Genomic DNA, 22354 nt, shown 5'->3' on the forward strand with positions numbered 1-22354 from the left:
TCCTGCACCTATTGCCTTTAAGCCTTTGGGACCACCCTAACTACCTGCAACTTCACCTTCAAGGAACCATGCACCTGCACTCCTAGATCCCTCTGCTCTACCACACACCCCAGAGCCCTACCATTCACTGCGTCGGTCCTGCCCATGTTAGATGTCCCAAAACGCAACACCTCACATTTGTCTGTATTAAACCAATCAATACCCTGCCACATATTCACTATCTGCAACACCACCCACGTTTGTATCAACCGTCCGCCAATTTCTGTGTTATTTGCAAACTTGCCAATCATCTCTTCAGCATTTCCATGCAAGTTATATTTCAGAACACGAGGTCTTAGCACAGATCTCTGTGGAACCACAATAGTCACAGATCTCCAGCCAGAGTGGGGATGGGACGTGGGGGAGGACATGAAGATATGGACAAACTGGCTGAGTAGACATGAACATGGCTGATGAAATATAATGTGGTAAAATCTAAGCACAAACATATTTATATAAACACACAATACGCAGTAACAATCACACAAAGAACAGTGTTTACTATAATTAAGTGCACACCAACAGCGACTCTACTGCTACTGAGTGAGATTTCTCTGAGAAAGCAAAGGCATTTATAAATTGCTCTCTCCTGTTTATAAAGCAATCAATCACTAAAATGAAGTTAAAGAGTTCGAGTCTACGCCAAGCTCACAATCTGCAAAATGTCACTCTAGCCAGAAATGTCGAATCGATGTCAGTTGCAGGTGCCAATTATTTTGTAGGCTTCACACTGCAAGTCTGTATTTAATTATCGAGCTATGGTACAGGAGCAAGGTAAACCTACTCCGGGTTATTGTTCGCTGACTGCTATCCATTGGAAAGCTAAACTTTCCTTCAGCTGAGTTTTTCCCTGAGGTCAAAGGGTAAGTCTCTATAAAGGTAATTCATGTCCTTCATTGGCTGTCACCTGAGAAATGACCAGGGAAACCTTGCTTCGTAATTCCAAGACATAAGTAGACCCCCGAGAGCCCTGAGCCACAGGCTTCTGCAGTGTCACTGCACATCACTGCAACTGCATTCCCTTTATGTCCTTTTCTATCAAATGTACCACTGGCTTTAAACAGCAGACTATGACCCCCCAACACAGCATCATTGCTCAATGTCAGCTCATCGATTGGCTTGTGTCACCAGGCAGCATGGCCAAGAGGTTTGACACAGAGAGAGCAATCAATCACCAGCTTCCAGCACACAGTGCAGTCACAGACTCTTCAGCTGCCCTATCCCCATCCAATACTTACACCACTCTGCAGCCATCACTGTTCTGTGCATTAAGGTCAGTCTAATCCCAGTATTGATCCCTGCCTCTTTCTCAGGCATTAGTATGAAAACTAAAGCACAAGATACAACCAATCAGCAGCAGGAATAGTGCTTCTCACACTACAGTTAACATTTATCTAGGAATCTCTGTTTACATGGCTAACGATGTATTAGAGTCATAGTAGAAAATTGTGCAGAAATGAAACAGGCCCTTCAGCCCACAGCATCTATGAATACTATCATACCTATTTATACTAAACTCACCTGCCTGCATTCAGGATATATCTCTGTATGTTTAGTTTAGTTTAGAGAACAGACCCTTCGGCCCACCAAGTCTGCGCTGACCAGCGATCCCCGCACACTAGCACTATCCTACACACACTAGGGACAATCTACATTTATACCAAGCCAATTACAAACCTGTACATCTTTGGAGTGTTGGAGGAAACCGAAGATCTCGGAGAAAGCCCACGTGGTCACGGGTAGAATGTACAAACTCCATATAAACAGCACCCGTAGTCAGGATCAAACCCGGGTCTCTGGCACTGGCAGCAATTCTACCGCTGCGCCACCGTGCCGCCCCGAGGTACAAGTCTGAAGAAGGGTGGTGACCCGAAACATCACCTATCTTTTTTCTCCAGAGATGTGGCCTGACCCTCTGAGTTACTCCAGCACTCTGTGTCTATTCCTGTATGCTCTGCTCATTCAAGTACATGTCCAGATGTTTCTTGAGGGTGGGCCAAAACGCTATACAGGTGCACAACCTTTTATCCGAAAGCCTTGGGACCAGACACTTGTCGGATTTCGGACATTTTCGGATTTCCGAATGGAAGATTTTTAGCGTAGATTAGGAAGGTAGCGCGGGCGGCTTGAAAAGTCTGGAGCGGCTGCCTCCTCCCCGGAGACCGGGAGAATCATTGTAAATCATTGCATAAATGTAAGTCAGTTAGTTTAGAGGGATTTTATGTGGTGGTGGGTGGTGGGTGGGGGTAAAGGGGGAAACTTTGATTCTTAGTCCCCTACCTGGTCGGCGACTCCCAACATCGCGGAGCTGGGGGCTCCGTCCGGCCGCGGGCGGCGCCAGTTGGAGCTCCGACCCCGGCAACTCTACCCCTGGCTGCGAGACGCTCCAAATCCAGCGCCGCCCGCAGCCCCAGCTGGGAGTTGGCGGCCACAGCGCTGCGGAGCTTACTGCACGGCGACCCGGTAAGGCATTGACCGCTCCCCGTCTCTCCGAACAGGTAGGGGACTAAGAAATAAAGTTTACCCCTTCACCCCCCCTTCACATAAAAGCCCTCCAAACTAACTGACTAACATTTAAGCAATGATTTACAGATGTTTAAGTGTCTCTCCGATCTCCGGGGAGGAGGCAGCCGCTACAGTAGTACAGACCTGGGTTGACCGTGGGTCGTTTCGGGTCAAGTTTGGCACCAAACGCGAACTTTGGTGTGCAGACAACATCCTGGAAAAATGGCCGGTTTTCGGAGTTTTTCGGTTTCCGGAACACCGGATAAAAGGTTGTGCACCTGTATCTCTAAACTAAATATTGTTCATGCCTTCACCTCCACTAGTAGCTCATTGCAGGCATGTACAATTCTAAGAGGTAACATGATAAGAATTTGATATACTTCCATCATGTCACCTTGCAGCCTCCTTCGCCCCACCAAAAACAGACGCAGCCTATCCAAATAACTCAAGCACTCCAATTGAGGGAAAATTCTTGTGAAACAAAATCAGACAGCTGGAGGAACTCAGCAGTTCCTCTGTCCATTTCCCTCCACAGGTGCTGCCTGTAACATTTTTTCCCCTCCCCATCATTTGCCATGTTCCCACTTACCCGCTGAGCACTGAATTCTGGCAGCATCACACAGGTAGCGCCCACCCAGAGTGGGCACAGCAGCTTGTTGACGATTCCATGCAGGTGGTGCAGAGGTAGCACGTGCAAGATCACATCGTCCTTGCTCCACTCCCACTGTTTCACCAGGGCGGTTATCTGTAGCGTCACAAATGTTGATGTTCCACATCACACCCTGTGGTATGAACACTCAAAGCAAGTGGCCATAACTGAGTAACACACACGGTCACCTCATAGCACCTTGTGGTATTAACACACAAATTATGTGGCCTTAACACTAACTAACATAAAGATAACAGCATGTTAATACCACAGGGTGTGATTTAAGGTGCCTTAACATGAACTAACACACAATAACTTCAATAAAATGTCACATAACACTCTCCAGAATCTTGTCAGTGTCTGTAACACACTTTAATGTACCAAGTGAGAGGGGACGGATTTACAAGGGTATATGGAATAAGCTGTCAGATGAAGTGATTGAGGCAGATATAACAACAAAATGTAAAAGAGATTTGGACAGGTACATGGACAGGAAAGCTTTAGATGGGTAATGGACAAATGGGACTAGCTTAAATAAACATCTTGGTCAGCATGGTTGAGCTGTGCTGAAGGGCCTGTTCCATGCTGGAGTAATGACTCCAAATACCCTTAAAATCACAATCCAGTATCTAAATCATCAACTATCATACTCAGTGCCTGCAATGCTAGATCATACATGTGGACTGTGGTATTATCTGGCAGACTGTAAGGCTAGACCAGCAGGGCTCCGCCGACATTGGGTGAGAGTTGGGAGTGAGAAATTGCGAGAGACCAAGCCCGAGGGAGCGTAGTGACCGGGGGGGGGAGGGGGAGGAGGTGTCCCCCTCCCATTGGTACGGAACATTTGCATTTGCTTGAAATTGTGCGATATGGTGCATACTGTAACGAATCTTTTAACTTACACTTCAATGCAATATATATGCTTTAAATTGGATTGGAGCATTTTTGAAAGGGGGGAGGCTGTGCGATCACTGATCACTGGCCTTGGGGGTGCCCGGTGAGGGAGTGGAGCAACCGAGTGGGGAGAGGGTGTGAAAGAAGGGTGTCCCTTCTCCCAGGGTAGGAACTTTTTGAAATTTAATGTATCAAATTTGATGTATTAAAATCATGTTTTAGTGCACTGTAGAAGTATGATTTCAATGTTTTTCTGCATGGTATGGCTGCCCAGCCTGCAGCTGTCCGTCATTTCATCTCTTTTTTTAAATTTTTAGTTAGTTAAAGTGTTTTTGTTCTGGAGTTCTAGTCTTTTTTATGTGGGGGGTGGGGGTAGGGGAAGGAGGAAACTACCTTTCAGGGTCCCTACCTGGTCGGAGAGGCAGTTTTTCTCCGGGCTAAACCCTCGATCCATCCTCGCGGCCTACCAGCGGGTCTGGAGCGGCGTTTCCCGAGGGGACCGCCCAGAACCTCGGCTTCGGCGGCGGCACAGCGCTAGAGCACTATCGTGGAGCGGAGCGGGCGATGTCTTGCCCGGGTCGCCACGCTGGAGCTCCGGTGAGCTGAAGACCGCCGAGTAAAAACATCGCGGAGCTGCGGGTCTGCCAGCCGCGGGCGGGCGGCGCTGAACTTTTCACCGGGAGTCTGGGATCTCGCGATGAGATCGCCAGTAGTGGAGCTCCATTCGGCGCGGCCTTGTTGGCTTCGGAGGCCGCGGTCTTGAGTAAGGAGGCGGCCGTTCCAGGTGTCCCATGCCGCTGAGAGGATTCTCCCGACGCCGGAACGCCATCAACCGGCGAGAACGGCCTGGAACATCGGGCCTCCGTAGCGGCGACTGTGGAGGCCTCAATAGGCCTGACTATGGGTGGACATGGGGATGGGACTGGACGTAGTGCCTTCCCTCATAATGGAAACCATTGTGGGGGGGGATGTTTTTTATGTTAAAGTTCTTTATTATTGTCATGTGTGTATTCTTTTTTTATGTGCTGCATTGGCAACAAGCATTTCACTACACCTAGGTGTATGTTACTAATAAAGAAACTTTTGAACCTTTGAAGTATTTTTAAGAGGTAACTTTTTAAGAGGTAATTTTATCCACATAAAGGGTCCACACGTGTCAATTGGCATGCACTGCCTTCTGTGGCAGAGACTTCCACAGATTCACAACTCTCTGCGTGAAGAAAGTTTGTTCTCATCTCAGTCCTAACTGGCCCCCCCTTTATTCTTAAACTGTGACCCATGGTTCTGAACGCCCCCAACATCGGGAACATTTTTCCTGCAGTTACAGTAAGTGAAAATCTAGCAGGCAAGCAGGATGCTTTCACCAACCACCCCCATTTGAAGTCCACTATCTTCCACCGTATCTACCCAGTGCTTGGCGCAACGCTTCGACGCCTCCGACGGCCCGGGACTCTTGCACTGAGGCTGCTTCATGGCCGGAGTTGCAGTGAGCGACTCGCCAGCCCGGCAACCACTCGCCAGCCCCGCTCCCCGTCCGCATCTGTCCCCGTCGCTGCTTCCCCGTGGCCCATGCAGTTGATATGAGTTTTTAAATTTTCGTTGATCACAGAATTTCTCATAACAGAGCGAGATAAATTTGTGATCAGCGTGAGAATTTGGTGAAATGTGTGATTCTCACGCTCAATGCATGGGAGTTGACAGCCCTGCCTCTATCCCCCTCTCCCCCCCTCTCTCTCCACCTCTTTCTCTCCCCTCTCTCTCCCTCCCACCTCACTTTCATTCCTCTCTCTCTCCCCCCTCTCTTCCACTCTCTCCTCTCCACCCCCCTCTCTCTCCCCTCCCCTCTCTCTCTCTCTCCTGTCTCACCCCTTCCCTCTCTCTTCTCTCTCCCCCTCTCTCTCTCTCCCCCCCCCCTCTCTCTCTCTCTCTCTTCCCCTCTCTCTCCCCCTCTCTCTCTCTCTCTCCCACCTCTCTCCCCCTCTCTCATCCCTTCTCTCTCTCTCTCCCCCCTCCCTCTCTCTCCCCTCTCTCTCTCTCTCTCCCCACCCTCTCTCTCTCTCCCTCTCTCTCTCTCTCCCCCCTCTCTCTCTCCCTCTCTCTCTCCACCTCCCTTTGAGAGTCTGTCCCTTCGGCACAGAGACTCTCGCGGCAGCGGCGCAACGCCTCCAACGGACCAGGACTTGCACTGCTCCATGGCTGGAGCTGCAGCGAGCAACTCGTCAGTGCCGCAAACACTCGACAGCGCCGCAAACACTCGCCAGTCCCGGCTCCCCGCATCTGTTCCCGCTGCTGGTTCTGCTCCCATCCCTCCCGCAGCCCCTGCTCTCCAATACCCGCAGACCGTGCAGTTTATCCGAGTTTTGAAATTTTTGTTGATCACAAAATTTCTCACCACTGAGCGTGAGAAATTTCTGATCAGCGTGAGATTTTGCTTGAGGGCGTGAGTCTCACGCTCAAAGCGTGAGAGTTGGCAGCCCTGGACCAGTCTAATCTAGATCTTGTCCCAGCCTTGGTCCAAACATGGCCATGAAACCAAGTCCAAAAGGTGAGATGATTGCTGTTGATATCAAAATTGCAGCAAATGGAGATTTGATGTCCAGGAGTCCCAGTGCAACAAAAGCCAACGGATGTCAAAAACATCTCAACAGTTGGAGTAAAACATGGCACAATGGCTGGAGATTCATAATTTCAGCCACATGACAACACTGCAGGGGTTGCTCATGGTCGTGTATGACACCAAGCCATCTTCAGCCGTTTTGTCAATCACCTGCATTTATGCATTTGAATATAGTTCCCAGTGATCAGCTGAAGAGCAGCACACAGCTCAGGAAATGACTTGGGGAAGAAAAGCAGCAAAGATAGAAAATTACCTGACTCCTCAGAATGCCGTGGGTGGTGAGGACTCCTTTGGGCGGCCCTGTTGTTCCACTGGTGTACAAGATCATGGCTCCTCTTGGTCTCCAGTCTGCGACAATATAGTTAGCATCTGCCACTGGAAAATCAGCACATCGGTACGACTGCCTGGGATCAGGGGCACATCGTTGGGTCTTAAATAATGGAAGGCATTTCACCTGAAGTCTGTTAGCAATTGGTGTTATCAGTTCCGTGTAATCCTCCTCCACAATGATTAAAGTGCTCTGAGAGTCCTGAACAACATACTCAAGCTCTGGAGCTGGATGCTTCCTGTAGAGGGGGACTGCCACACCGCCACTCATCCAGGAGGCCCACTGTGCAATGACGAAAGAAACATCATTGGGACACAAGATTGATATCCTCTGCTCCTTGATGTCACCATCAGAACACCCCAGAGCACCCTGAATCTTCCTTGAAAGGCCCTGGCTACATCTGTACAGATCCTTGTATGTGTAACTTCCATGATCATCCACAATAGCAAGCCGATCTGCAAAGTTAGCAGCCCTTGTGAAGACTTGTTCTGTTCTTGCGAACGAGGATGCTGATGTACCCAGGTTGCTCTTTAGCCATTTGTGGATATTTACACTCCTCACAATGGATGCTGAATGTCGACCCTGGACGTAGTATTGAAATACTGATTCAGGTGTGCTTCTCAATAAACCAGAAAGCATTGTATACCCACAATCCACAGCTTCTGACCAGCTTTATTGCCGTCCTTCCTGCAGAGTTAGATAAAATGCATCATTAGATATGTAGTACTTAGAAGGGTACAGCATAGGAACAGGTGCTTCAGCCTTCAATATCTGTACCAAACATGATGCCATTCATCTCCTCTGCTTGCACATGATCATATCCTTCAGTAGAGGGAATGGCTTTAAGGTGAAAGGGTCAAAATGTAGACATTAATTGGAGCAAAACAAGGATGGTGAATGCCTGGCACGCCCTCCAGGGGTAATAGGTGACACATACTACAGTGGCATTGAAGAGACTTTTGGATGGGTATATGTATATGCAGGGAATAGAGGTATATGAATTATGCGCAGGCAGATAAGAGTTGGTTTTAGCATCAAGTTCAGCATAGACATTGTGAACCGAATGGCCTGTTCTTGTGATGTTTAGTTTGGTTTATTGTCACGTGTACTGAGGTACAGTGAAAATCTTTTACTGCGTGCTAACTAATCAGCAGAAAAGCAAAACATGATTACAATCAAGCCATTCAGTGTACAGATACATGATAAAGGGAATAACATAGAAACATAGAAAATAGGTGCAGGAGTAGGCCATTCGGCCCTTCGACTAATGTGACTAATATATAGTGTAAGATAAGGCCAGTACTGTTCTACATATGTTCTAATTCCCTGCATATCCTCCATAATGTTTGGGACAAAGACCCACCATTTATTATTTGCATCTGTACCCTAATATTTGAGATTTGTAATTGAAAAAAATCACATTGTCAGATTTTATTAAAGAGTTTTGGTTTCACCATGTAGAAATTACAGCAGTGTTTATATAGTCCCCCCATTTCATGGCACCATGTCTGGGACACATGGCTTCACAGGCGTTTGTAATTGCTCAGGTGTGTTTAATTGCCTCCTTAATGCAGGTATAATCTGGAATTCTCTGCCACAGAAGGTAGTTGAGGCCAGTTCAATGGCTATATTTAAGCGGGAGTTAGATGTGGCCCTTGTGGCTAAAGGGATCAGGGGGTATGGAGAGAAGGCAGGTACGGGATACTGAGTTGGATGATCAGCCATGATCATATTGAATTGCGGTGCAGGCTTGAAGGGCCGAATGGCCTACTCCTGCACCTATTTTCTATGTATAAGAGAGCTCTAAGCACCTAGTCTTTCCTCCAGTCTTTCCATTAACTTTGGAAACTTTTATTGCTGTTTATCAACATGAGGATCAAAGTTGTGCCAATGAAAGTCAAAGAAGCCATTGTGAAACTGAGAAACACGAATAAAACTGTTCGAGACATCAGCCAAACCTTAAGCTTACCAAAATCAACTGTTTGGAACATCATTAAGAAGAAAGAGAGCACTAGTGACTGACTAATCACAAAGGGACTGGCAGGCCAAGGAAGACCTCCACAAAGATGCAAACCACTGGTTAGTGGCAAAAATAGGATGGCCAGGATACAGTTTGCCAAGAAGTACTTAAAAGAGCAACCACAGTTCTGGAAAAAGGTCTTGTGGACAGATGAGACAAAGATCAACTTATATCAGAGTGATGACAAGAGCAAAGTATGGAGGAGAGGAGGAACTGTCCAAGATTCAAAGCATACCACCTCATCTGTGAAACACAGTGGTGGGGGTGTTATGACCTGGGCATGTATGACTGCTGAAGGTACAGGCTCACTCATCGTCATTGATGATATAACTGCTGATGGTAGTAGCATAATGAATTCTGAAGTATATAGATACATCCTATCTGCTCAAGTTCAAACAAATGCATCAAAACTCATTGGCCGGTGGTTCATTCTACAGCAAGACAAGGACCCCAATCATACTGCTAAAGAAACAAAGGAGTTTTTCGAAGTGCAAACATGGTCGATTCATGAGTAGCCAGGTCAATCACCCAATCTGAACCCAATTGAGCATGCCTTTTATATGCTGAAGAGAAAACTGAAGGGGACTAGCCCCCAAAACAAGCATAAGCTAAAGATGGCTACAATACAGGCCTGGCAGAGCATCACCAGAAAAGACACCCAGCAACTGGTGATGTCTATGAATCACAGACTTGCATGCAAAGGATAGGCAACAAAACACTAAATATGACTACTTTCATTTACGTGACATTACTGTGTCCCAAACATTATGGTGCCTTGAAATGGGGGGACTATGTTAAAACACTGCTGTAATTTCTACATGGTGAAACCAAAATGTATAAAAATGGCCTTTATTAAAATCTGACAATGTGCACAAGTGCTTTTTTCTATTACAAATATCAAAGTGTGGAGTATAGAGGCAAATAAATAAATGATGGGCTTTTGTCCCAAACATTATGGGGAGCACTGTACATCACTATCTAAAATGACACTTAAACACCACTATTTTAAATGCCTCCGCCAGCACCCCTGGCAGCGTGTTCCACACATCCACCACTTGCAGTAAATAAATGTGCCTACACATCTCCTTTAAACATTGCAATCTCTTCTTAATGTTATGCCCTCTAATCTTGGCATTTCCACCCTGGAAAAAGATTCTGACAGTCTACTCTAACTATGCCACATAATGTTATCTACTTCTATTAGGTCTCCCCTCAACCTCCGCACTCCAGAGAAAAAACATTCCAATTTAGAGTTAATACCCTCTATTCCAGACAGCATTGTGGCAACCCTCTCCACGTCGTTGCTATAATAGGACGACCAGAACTTCACATAATACTTTAAATGTGGCCAGTGGATGATGGGGAGATTGAATCTATTTGTCCATCAAACAGCCCAAGTATGTTCAGATTGGAGGAAGATAGTCCCTGTCCATTTGAAGTAGGTGCGTCACAAGGTCTAACCTGAAATGCGCTTTGTCTTAAACACATTTAACCCAACCCGAGGAGCCAGACAAAGCTTAGAGTGAACCACACTCCTCCACCACCTAGCTCCCAGCTTCCATTGACTCCGCCTCAGCCGGACCGGAAGTGAAGCCGCCGCCTAGTGTCCGGATAGAACAACAGTGATCTTTGAGTGGGAGTGGGAGTGCGTGCCGGCCGGGGGAGGCGGATTGCCGCGGACCATTGGTTGCCCAGGTAACGGGCGGGCTTGGGTCGGGTTGTGGGCCCCACGGGTATCTGAGCCTGGATAGAGGTCCAAACCAAAGATCATACAGCTCTGTGATCTTTGGTCCAGCCGTTAAAGTTTAGTCCCACATACCTTGCGGGTTTGCGCGGAGCGGCTTGCAGCACCGGGCTCCTGCTCTGTGACTGGCTGTGACCCACCAGGGCGGCACGGATCCAGGTCGCTGCCGGTCGCTGGTACAGTTTAACCCCCATGGCTGACAGCGGTAGACCTACCCCTACAAACCTCCACCCTCTCCCCTCACTACACAGTTCAGAGATTGTGAGAGGAGGGGTCGACGCACATTTGAAAAGACGAGACGACTCATTATTAGTCCGTGTAGGGGGTTTACACGAAAGGTCACTGGGTCAGAGGGCTCGACGCACGGAGCCGCTAAATCCATCTGGAGGACATCCGTTACTTCCGGTATATGTTAATGCTAAAACCGCGTACTTTCCTACCTGTTAAAAACCGCCAAAATGTTGAATTTTTGCGCTGAAAAAAATTGTGGGAGTCGGGGTAAGTGTGAGAGCCATGTACCCAACTTTAGAATGCCAAACGTGAAGCGAAATGAAGGTATAACAAGGCTCTCGCTTAACTTTTTTCCCCTGTTGCCAGCTGGGCAACCTTGGCAGCTTTTTAGGTTGCCCAGCTGTCAGTTTAGGACAAAGATCTTAGAGCTCTGCTTTAAGATCTTTGGTTTAGGAGGTCATTTAAGACGGCTTGCATGACGCGTGCGATAATGTGTCAGACGAAGTGGTAGTTACCAGTCGGAATTATACTCAAAGAAGCATTCACATATTATTTCTGCTTCAAATAAAGTCACAAACTAAACATATTCACCAATCAAGACATGATATATCCCACAATGACATGCAGCAAAATTATAAGACAGTATCTAAACTCTTTCTACACATTGCAATTAATGCAATTTCTATTTGTTTTTTCCACTTCCAAACTAAAATGTGGTTGGATTATTCAGCGTATGATCAACCTGTGTCAATAAATCCTGGACCATGGTAACATATATGCGTACGTATAGTTGTGAATGTTGCTCATTAAATAACTGCAGTACTGATACTCCATATTAAGAGCATTGAATTGCCGTTAAAATGAATTCTGTAATAATGTGTCAATGGCAGCAGTGGCAATCGAACGCTGCGGTTTTAATGTTTCACGTGTTCACAATTTAATTAATCCATCTTTATGGATTAAAACAAATAATAACATTGGGAATTAAAACACATTTAATTGCATTCTGTTATCAAACAGTCAATGTTCGCTCTGAAGATATTTCCTGCACAATTGGGTCAGGGAGGGGTGTGTGTGTGAATCAGTGCGGGTGAATAGATGGCTGGGGTGGGGGGTTAGAAGGCAGTCGGTGCAGAATGGATGGATTGAGGTAGGTGAATTAGTACGTGTTGGTTGGAGTAGATAAAATTGTGAGGGGAGAGCACGGGGGATGTCAGTGGTGTTGAATGGGGGGGTTCAGTACGGGATGGATGGGGGTAGACAAAAGTGCTGGAGAAACTCAGCAGGTGAGGCAGCATCTATGGAGCGAAGTAAATAGGCAATGTTTCGGGTCGAGACCCTTCTTCAGACTGTTCCCCCCATTCTTCTTGAATGGGAGGATCAGTACAGGATGGATGGGGGGGGGAGGAGATCAGCGCAGGATAAATGGGGGGAATGGCCGCGATAGCGGCTCCATCTCCCCCTCCCTCCCTCCTCCCGGGTCTCGGCGTGCGGGAGGGTTTGTTTTGAAAGCGCCGTTAGCGGATTTGCAAGCAGCAGCCGCTATCATGGCGGGCGGGAGAAGGAGGAGATGGAGACGCTGTCGCGGCCGCTGCTGCCGCTGTTCAGGGCCCATCATTCGCTCCGACCCCTCCTCACCCCGCACCTTGTGTCTTTCCCACGCAATGCAGCCGTCACCGCCGACACAAAACGTTGCAATCCTTTTCTCCAGATATGCTGCCTGACCCACGGAGTTACTCAAGTTTTTTGTGTCTATCTTTGGTACAAACCAGTATCTGGTTGCCAAGCCGGGCAAAATGACTCGGTGTTTAGGTTGCCCGGCGGCGCTTTGAGTGGTCAGTGGCACCCGGGCAACCGCTAATTTCGAGCCCTGCATAGAGAAGCGAGAACTGAAGGGACAACAGCAGCTAAAGTGCTTGGTAAACATTGGTCGTGCAGATATCGGAATTGAAAATATTGGGAATTATCCAGTTTGCTCACTGCATTTCATCAAGTAAAGCAGTACTCACGCATCTGGAAAACAATAACACATACGCCAGAATCCTGTACATTGACTTCAGCTCAGCGTTTAACACCATCATCCCACAGAGACTTGTGGAGAAACTAACCCTGCTGGGCCTCAACACCACCCTGTGTCACTGGATCTTGGACTTTCTGACAGAGAGACCGCAGTCAGTCCGTGTTGGCAAGAACACTTCAGGCTCGATCACGCTGAGCACCGGCTCCCCTCAAGGCTGTGTGCTCACCCCGCTATTGTTCACATTGCTCACACATGACTGTGCTGCCAGATTCAGGGACAATAAGATCATAAAATTCGCGGATGACACAACAGTGGTGGGACTCATCAGCGGAGATGACGAATCAATGTACAGGGAGGAAGTAAAACAACTAGTGGACTGGTGCGACAAAAATAATCTAGAATTAAATGTCGACAAAATGAAGGAGATAGTTGTCGACTTCAGGAGGGCGTAGCCAAAGCATACACCCCTCAACATCAGTGGCACTGCAGTGGAGAGAGTGGAGAGCATAAAGTTCCTCGGTGTGCAGATTACAGACAGCCTCACCTGGTCCAGGAACACCACTGGGACCGTCAAACGGGCCCATCAGCGACTGCACTTCCTGAGGAAACTAAAACAGGCCTCACTCGCCACCAACATCCTCAGGACGTTCTACAGGGGTACGGTGGAGTCTGTACTCACGTACTGCATAAATATGTGGTACTCCACCTGCAACTGCTCGGACAGGAAGGCTCTGCAGAGGGTAGTGCAGGACAGGAGCAGAGAAGAGAGAAGATCATTGGCGTCTCCCTACCCCCGGGACAAGAACTGTTCCAGAGCCGCTGTCTGAAAAAAGCTCAGAGAATTGCTAAGGACAAACTGCACCCCCTCCACATACACCTGGATCTCCTGCCATCAGGCAAGAGATGTCGAAGCATCAAAGCCCGGACTACAAGACTGCTAAACAGCTTCCTGCCACAGGCTGTGAGGCTGCTAAACAGTCACTCTGTACTCACAGTCACTTGATTCTGCGGCTGGCACGGACACTTTAATAACTGGCACTGGCCACTCAAATCAGCTGCCCTGGACATTTTTAGGATTGGTTTATTGTATTTTAACGTTGTGTTTTACCTGCTTTTAACTATTTATACTGTTCCATCAGGGATGGATTGTTTTTAGTGTTATTATGTGTGAAACGTTTTAAATTTCATGTGCGATGCTCCGCTATTCCCTGAGAAACGTCTTTTAATTTTGCACTGTACAACTGTTGCTTGCAAGTTGACAATAAAGGTTGATTGATTGATTGATTGATTTGTATTTTTTCTTGATTCCTTTGATATCTAAAACATCTCAGAAGGGATAAATCTGGCTGTAAATTTTTCTTCAGATGCAGATTGCTTTTGGTATGCTAGCCTTTATAAATCAGAGCATTGAGTATAGAAGCTGGGATGTAATGTTAAAATTGTACAAGGCATTGGTGAGACCAAATCTGGAGTATGGTGTACAATTTTGGTCGCCCAATTATCGGAAGGATGTCAACAAAATAGAGAGAGTACAGAGGAGATTTACTAGAATGTTGCCTGGGTTTCAACAACTAAGTTACAGAGATAGGTTGAATAAGTTAGGTCTTTATTCTCTGGAGCGCAGAAGGTTAAGGGGGGGACCTGATAGAGGTCTTTAAAATGATGAGAGGGATAGACAGCGTTGATGTGGGCAAGCTTTTCCCTTTGAGAATAGGGAAGATTCAAACAAGAGGACATGACTTCAGAATTAAGGGACAGAAGTTTAGGGGTAATATGAGGGGGAACTTCTTTACGCAGAGAGTGGTGGCAGTGTGGAATGAGCTCCCAGTGGGTGGTGGAGGCAGGTTCATTGGTATCATTTAAAAATAAATTGGATAGGCATATGGATGAGAAGGGAATGGAGGGTTATGGTACGAGTGCAGGCAGGTGGGACTAAGGGGAAAAAAATTTGTTCGGCATGGACTTGTAGGGCCGAGATGGCCTGTTTCCGTGCTGTAATTGTTATATGGTTATATGGTTTGTTATATGGTCTTCATTTTGTATGTAAAAACCCACGGGAACTAAGGGCGGTTTAAAAAAATTACAGCCAGATTTATCACTTCTGAAACTTTTTAGATGCCAAAGGAATCAAGAAAAAACACCTTAGTTGATGAAATGCAGTGAGCAAACGGCCAATGTTCGCCAAGCACTCTGTCTGTTGTTGTCCCTTCAGCTCTCGCTTCTATCTACCGTCATTTCTCCTCACTTTTGGAATTCTGAAGTAGGCTAAATGTTTCACACGCTTATAACCATATAACCATATAACAATTACAGCACGGAAACAGGCCATCTCGGCCCTACATGTCCGTGCCGAACAAATTTTTTTTCCCCCTTAGTCCCACCTGCGTGCACACATACCATAACCCTCCATTCCCTTCTCATCCATATGCCTATCCAATTTATTTTTAAATGATACCAATGAACCTGCCTCCACCACTTCCACTGGAAGCTCATTCCACACCGCTACCACTCTCTGAGTAAAGAAGTTCCCCCTCATATTACCCCTAAACTTCTGTCCCTTAATTCTGAAGTCATGTCCTCTTGTTTGAATCTTCCCTATTCTCAAAGGGAAAAGGTTGTCCACATCAACTCTGTCTATCCCTCTCATCATTTTAAAGACCTCTATCAGGTCCCCCCTTAACCTTCTGCGCTCCAGAGAATAAAGACCTAACTTATTCAACCTATCTCTGTAACTTAGTTGTTGAAACCCAGGCAACATAATCCCGATTTCCATAATTATTTACAGCGTAAAAATTGACAATTTCAGCGGGTTTTAACGGGCCCGCTATGCTGGAAACAATGGTAAGTGCCTACCTGCAGTTCATCGCGTGTAATCCATTTGGAGTAGCGTAGCAACAGTACGGGTCATGGGTCGTGACCCGACTGCCGTGAAACCTCCCTATTCATTTGTGCATGGGCAATCGTGTCTCACGAATCAAGCAAAGTCAAGAGAGTTTATTGTCATGTGTCCCAGATAGGACAATGAAATTCTTGCTTGCTGATTGATTTTTTTTTTTTAAAGAGATCACCAAGAAGATTGATGGGCCAGTGCAATACACGTGGTCTACATGTGGTAAAGTGAGCGCTTTTGTCAATCTAAAGTCAACTTGACTCAAACACTTGCAGCTGTTGAAATCGATTCTTTATTCAGCTGAGACTAGTCTATGAACTTTCCAACACAGAGCTAATGCTCTGGGGCGGGTCCAGAGAGGAGTAACTTTGATAGAACTCATGTCATTTATATAGGTATTATACATTTCAGATACAGAGGGTATGACAAGCTAGTAACCAATCATCTGAGTCCTTCTGTCCCCCTTCCATGGCCTCATTACAGCCTTCGTTTGCCTGCGATATAATTTTGCTTTAGAATTATTTTATTTCAACACAGCAAAACCCCAGTAGGCCCAATTATCAAAGACCACTCCTCAAAATATAATATGTAATACAATGATCACACAAGTCAAACACACTTTCCATCCCAAGAAGAAAGATATTTCTATGAATCTAAACAATTTCGATAAGTCTAATGTTTACATTCCTATTAAGACAATACATTTCATAATTTGTTTTACTACAATTTCACAGTTTGAAATACTATTACCTATGTCTTAAAAACATCTATCTATATATTACCAAATCTCTGATCTTGACCGCTTTTGGCTGACTGTGCTGCGATTTCCGAGAGAACGCCGCCACCTATGGCCGTCATTTTTGGCCACCTCGCTCAGAGCCCCCCTCCGCCGTATGAGAGCGGAGGATTCTTTCCATCGATGAAAAATGAGAGAGATATTAATGTTTTTACAAAATTCCCCATTCTTTCTGCTGCCCCCACTGGCGGCAGGGGGAGGGACTATAAAACAAGGAAGTGTCGTGCCTCACTCAGTCTCTGCCAGACCCAGGAAGCGAGAGGGTCACGGCTCTCTGAGCTGCGAATAACACTGAACGCATGACTACTCCACGGTGAGTCCCCTCGATGCGGCTGTAAAGTGGCTGCAGCCCTCTTTAACAATTTTGTGTTCACAAAATGAATTTTGGTTGTCGGGTGTCTGCAGCCCAATTGCATCCATTCTTGTAAACCTTCTCTGGACTCGAGTGGTGGCGCCATCGTGTGTGGCAGCCTCGCCAGCAGCTGTCTGCCTTTTCATACTATTTGTTATTTTTAGTCTGTCAAAAAGTTTGTTTTTGGAGGATTTTAGTCTTTTTCATGTGGGGGGGGGTTAAACCATTTTTGCTCAGTCACTACCTGGGCGAGGATCCGTCTTTCTTCCAAGCCACATCTTCGCCACCTCCTCGCGGCCTACCATCTGGATTGGCGCGGCCTTTCCTGCCAGAGACTGGCCAGAGCTTCATCGTCGGCGCAGTGCTAAATTCCATTGCGGAGCGGGATGATGGCTTACTGGGATCGCCGTGTTGGAGCGTACCGACTTGAACACCGCAGAGCTGTGGTCTGCGGAGCTTCCAGCCGCGGGCGGCGGGTGACTTTAAACATCGCGGAGGCCTGGGATCGCCTGTGTTGGAGCTCTGCCCAGCTTGGCCTGTGGACTTCGGAAGCTGCGGTCTCTGGAAGTAGGAAGTAGTAGGGAGTAGGAAGCGGCCGATTGGGAAATTCCAAGCCGCTGAGAGTGTTCTTCTGTTCCGACGCCGGAGTTCCATCATTCAGGCTAGAGGACTTGAAACATCGGGCCACCGTTGCGGCGACTGCGGAGGCCTCAATAGGTCCCAACCACGGGTGAACAAGAGGAAGAGGACTGAACTTTGTTGCCTTCCCTCACAGTGGGATGTTTTATGTTTTATGTTAAATTCTGATAGTGTTCTGTTTATCTTATTTGTGTGCTGCATGGTAACTCAAATTTCACTGCCCCAATTGGTGTATGTGACAATAAATGTCCTTTGTCCTTGGGACCCTCTCCAGAGCCAGCACATCCTTCCTCAGATATGGGGTCCAAATTTGCTCACAGTACTCATAATGTGGCCTGAACAGCACCTTTTCGAGCCTCAGTTTTTGTATTCCAGTCCTCTTGATATAACCATATAACAATTACAGCGCGGAAACAGGCCATCTCGACCCTTCTAGTCCGTGCCGAACACGTATTCTCCCCTAGTCCCATACACCTGCATTCAGACCATAACCCTCCATACCTTTCCCATCCATATAACTATCCAATTTATTTTTAAATGATAAAAACGAACCTGCCTCCACCACCTTCACTGGAAGCTCATTCCACACAGCCACCACTCTCTGAGTAAAGAAGTTCCCCCTCATGTTACCCCTAAACTTCTGTCCCTTAATTCTCAAGTCATGTCCCCTTGTTTGAATCTTCCCTACTCTCAGTTGGAAAAGCTTATCCACGTCAACTCTGTCTATCCCTCTCAGCATTTTAAAGACCTCTATCAAGTCCCCCCTTAACCTTCTGCGCTCCAAAGAATAAAGCCCTAACTTGTTCAACCTTTCTCTGTAACTTAGTTGCTGAAACCCAGGCAACATTCTAGTAAATCTCCTCTGTACTCTCTCTATTTTTTTGACATCCTTCCTATAATTAGGCGACCAAAATTGTACACCATACTCCAGAATTGGCCACACCAATGCCTTGTACAATTTTAACATTACATCCCAATTTCTATACTCAATGCTCTGATTTATAAAGGCCAGCACACCAAAAGCTTTCTTTACCACCCTATCTACACGAGATTCCACTTTCAGGGAACTGTGCACAGTTATTCCCAGATCCCGCTGTTCACCTGCATTCTTCAATTCCCTACCATTTACCATGTACGTCCTATTTTGATTTGTCCTGCTAAGATGTAGCACCTCACACTTATCAGCATTAAACTCCATCTGCCATCTTTCAGTCCACTCTTCCAACTGGCATAAATCTCTCTGTAGACTTTGAAAATCTACTTCATTATCCACAACCCCACCTATCTTAGTATCATCTGCATACTTACTAATCCAATTTACCACACCATCATCCAGATCATTGACGTATATGACAAACAACAGTGGACCCAAAACAGATCCCTGTGGCACCCCACTAGTCACTGGCCTCCAACCTGACAAACAACCATCCACCATTACTCTCTGGCATCTCCCATTCAGCCACTGTTGAATCCATCTTGCTACTCCTCCGTAAATCCCCAACCTTTGAACCTTCTTAACCAACCTTCCGTGAGGAACCTTGTCAAAGGCCTTACTGAAGTCCATGTATACAACATCCACTGCTTTACCCTCATCAATTTCCCTAGTAACCTCTTCAAAAAATTCAAGAAGATTAGTCAAACATGACCTTCCAGGCACAAATCCATGTTGACTGTTCCTAATCAGACCCTGTTTATCCAGATGCTTATATATATTATCTCTAAGTATCCGTTCCATTAATTTGCCCACCACTGACGTCAAACTAACAGGTCTATAATTGCTAGGTTTACTCTTAGACCCCTTTTTAAACAATGGAACAACATGCGCAGTACGGCAATCCTCCGGCACTATTCCCGTTTCTAATGACATTTGAAATATTTCTGTCATAGCCCCTGCTATTTCTACACTAACTTCCCTCAATGTCTTAGGGAATATCCTGTCCGGACCTGGAGACTTATCCACTTTTATATTTCTCAAAAGTGTCAGTACTTCCTCTTCTTTGATCCTCATAGTTTACATAGCTACTCTACTTGTTTCCCTTACCTCACATAATTCAATATCCTTCTCCTTGGTGAATACCGAAGAAAAGAAATTGTTCAATATCTTCCCCATCTCATATAAATGGTAGCATTGAATTTGCCTTCCTTACTACAGATTCAACTTACAAATTAACTTTCTGGGAGTCCTGCACCAGCTCCCCCAAGTCCCTTTGCACCTCCGATTTCTGGATTCTCCCATTTATTCTTTATTCTTATTACCAAAATGCCATTATCAAGAATTGTTGCATTTTGGTAAGACAAGCCAGAACGGGTCTTGCACAGTAAATTGTAGGACCCTGGAGAGTGTTGTAGAACAGAGAAACATGGAGGTGCATGAATATGTTTCCATGAAAGCGGTGACACAGGTATACAGGGCGATAAAGAAGGCATTTGGCACGCTTACCTTCATTCTTCAGGGTATTGAGTATAAGGATTGGCACGTCATTTTACAATTATACAAGAAATTGATAAGGATACATTTGAAGTACTGTGCACTGTTCTGGTATTCTTGCTGTAGAAAGGATGTCATTAAGCTGGAAACAGCGCAATAAGAACTACAAGGATGTTACTGGTTCTGGAAGGTTTGACTTGCAAAGAGAGACTGAATAGTTTAGGACCTTTTGCCCTAAAGCAAAGGAGGCTGAGGAGTGACCTTGTAGAGGTACTTAAAATCATTAGTGCATTGATAAGATAAACAGATGCAGTCTTTCCTCCAAGATAGGGGAGTCTAAAACTAGAGGGCATTGATTATGAGGGGAAATATTTAAAAGGGACCAGAGGGACAACTTTTTCACACACATAGAATGAGCTTCCAAAGGAAGTGGTGGAAGTAGCTACAATTACTTAAAAGTCACGAGGATGGGTACATAGATAGGAATGGTTTGGAGGAATATGGGCCACTGGGACTAGTTTGATTAGGCAACTTGATCAGCATGAACAAAATGCCGTATTGTTGTTCATCGACTATAGCTCGGCCTTCAATGCCATCATCCCCTCCAAACCAGTTACCAAGCTCAAGGAAGTTGGTCTATGTGCACCCCTTTGCAACTGGATCTTCAACTTCCTCGTCAATAGACCACAATCAGCACAAATTGGCAGCAACACTTCCTCCTCGATAACCATCAGTACAGGAGCATCTCAAGGCTGTGTGCTCTGTCCCCGCTCTATACCCATGACTGTGCAGACACAGATTCAACTCCATCTTTAAATTCACCGATTATATCATTATTGTTGGACTAATTACAGGCAATGATAAAGTATAGCAGGATGATTATTCATTTAGTTGAATGGTGCCAGAACAACCTTGCTCTCAACATCAGTAAGTCCAAGGAGCTGATTGTTGACTTTAAAAGACGAAGGCTGAGGATCCACAAATCTGTCTTCATCGATGGGTCGGTGGTTGAGAGAGTCAACAACTTCATGTTCCTAGGTGTGAAGACCTTCAGGTCACCTCTGAAGACCTGTGCTGGGCCCATTAAATTGATGCAATCATAAAGAAAGTCCATCAATGCCTCTACTTCCTTACAAAGGTTGAGGAGATTTGATATGTCGACGGATATTCTCTTCTACAGGTGTGAGGTAGAGAGCGTATTGCCTGGTTCGACAACTTGAACGTCCACGAACAAATGCGATTACAAAATGTGGTGAACGCTGCCAGTCCATACTCATCTTCCAATCATCAAAGGGATCTAAAGGAAGCTGCCTCAAAAAGGGATGGACCCACATGACCCTGGCCAGGTCCTCACTTCAGTCATTGGGATGAAGGTCTGAGTCTGAAAACAGACCTCCAGATTCAAGAACAGCTTCTTCTCAACAACCATCAGGCTCTTGAACACTACAAGCACCAACTAAACTACGAAGCATGATTGTCTTGATTGCACTAGAGTCTTTAGGCATTTTCATACTAACATTGTTTTTTTTAATGTATTTAACTTTCATTTCACAATCACAATAATACTTTATTAGCCAGGTATGTTTTGCAACATACGAGGAATTTCATTTGCCAAGTCAGTCATACAAATAAAAAGCAACAGAACACACAAAACACATTTTAACATAAACATCCACCACAGAGACTCCTCCACATTCCTCACTGTGATGGAAGGTGAAAAAAAGTTCAATCTCTTCCGTTTGCTCTCCCGCGGTCGGGGGCCTCGAGCCCTCCGTTGACGGTATGGTCTTGATTGGGCCCTCCGCATCAGGGCGATCAGCTCCTGCATCAGGGGCGTCGGGCAATCGACCCCTGTGTCGGGGCTGGTTGAACCTTCCGCAACGTTGGGGCTCCCGACATCCACGGCCTCTCCCGAGACTGCGAGCTCCCGATGCAAAGTCCGCAGGCCACGGTTGGAATGATCCCAGGCAAAGGATCGACTCCGATGTAAGTCCACGCCCCGCGGTGGGGCCCAAGGTCAGTCCGAGGAGGTCTCCAGCTCCATCGATGGTAGGCCGCAGAGCGACCGGAGAATGCCATCTGAAAAATTAATCGCATCTCCGGCAAGGTAAGAAACTGAAAACAAAAGTTTCCCCCAACCCCTCCCCCTCCCCCTACATAAAACAAACCGGAGAACATTTACACAAACTTTTAACACATTAA

At 46.2% G+C, this 22354-nt stretch overlaps 1 protein-coding gene across 1 annotated transcript in view; it reads right to left on the reverse strand.

Annotated features, from left to right (window-relative positions):
* The window catches only part of acsf3 (acyl-CoA synthetase family member 3), a 78893-nt gene extending 68221 nt beyond the window's left edge, over positions 1-10672 (reverse strand). The window contains exons 1-3 of the mRNA XM_055664901.1: positions 10514-10672; positions 6958-7719; positions 3134-3289 (exon numbers count right to left, since the gene is read on the reverse strand). Coding sequence (XP_055520876.1) covers positions 3134-3289; positions 6958-7671 — 870 coding nt within the window. The 5' untranslated portion in view covers positions 7672-7719; positions 10514-10672. The remainder of the gene's footprint in view (positions 1-3133; positions 3290-6957; positions 7720-10513) is intronic.
* Positions 10673-22354: the final 11682 nt, after the last annotated feature.

The sequence above is a fragment of the Leucoraja erinacea genome, chromosome 50 (assembly GCF_028641065.1).
Source record: "Leucoraja erinacea ecotype New England chromosome 50, Leri_hhj_1, whole genome shotgun sequence".
NCBI lineage: Eukaryota > Metazoa > Chordata > Chondrichthyes > Rajiformes > Rajidae > Leucoraja > Leucoraja erinaceus.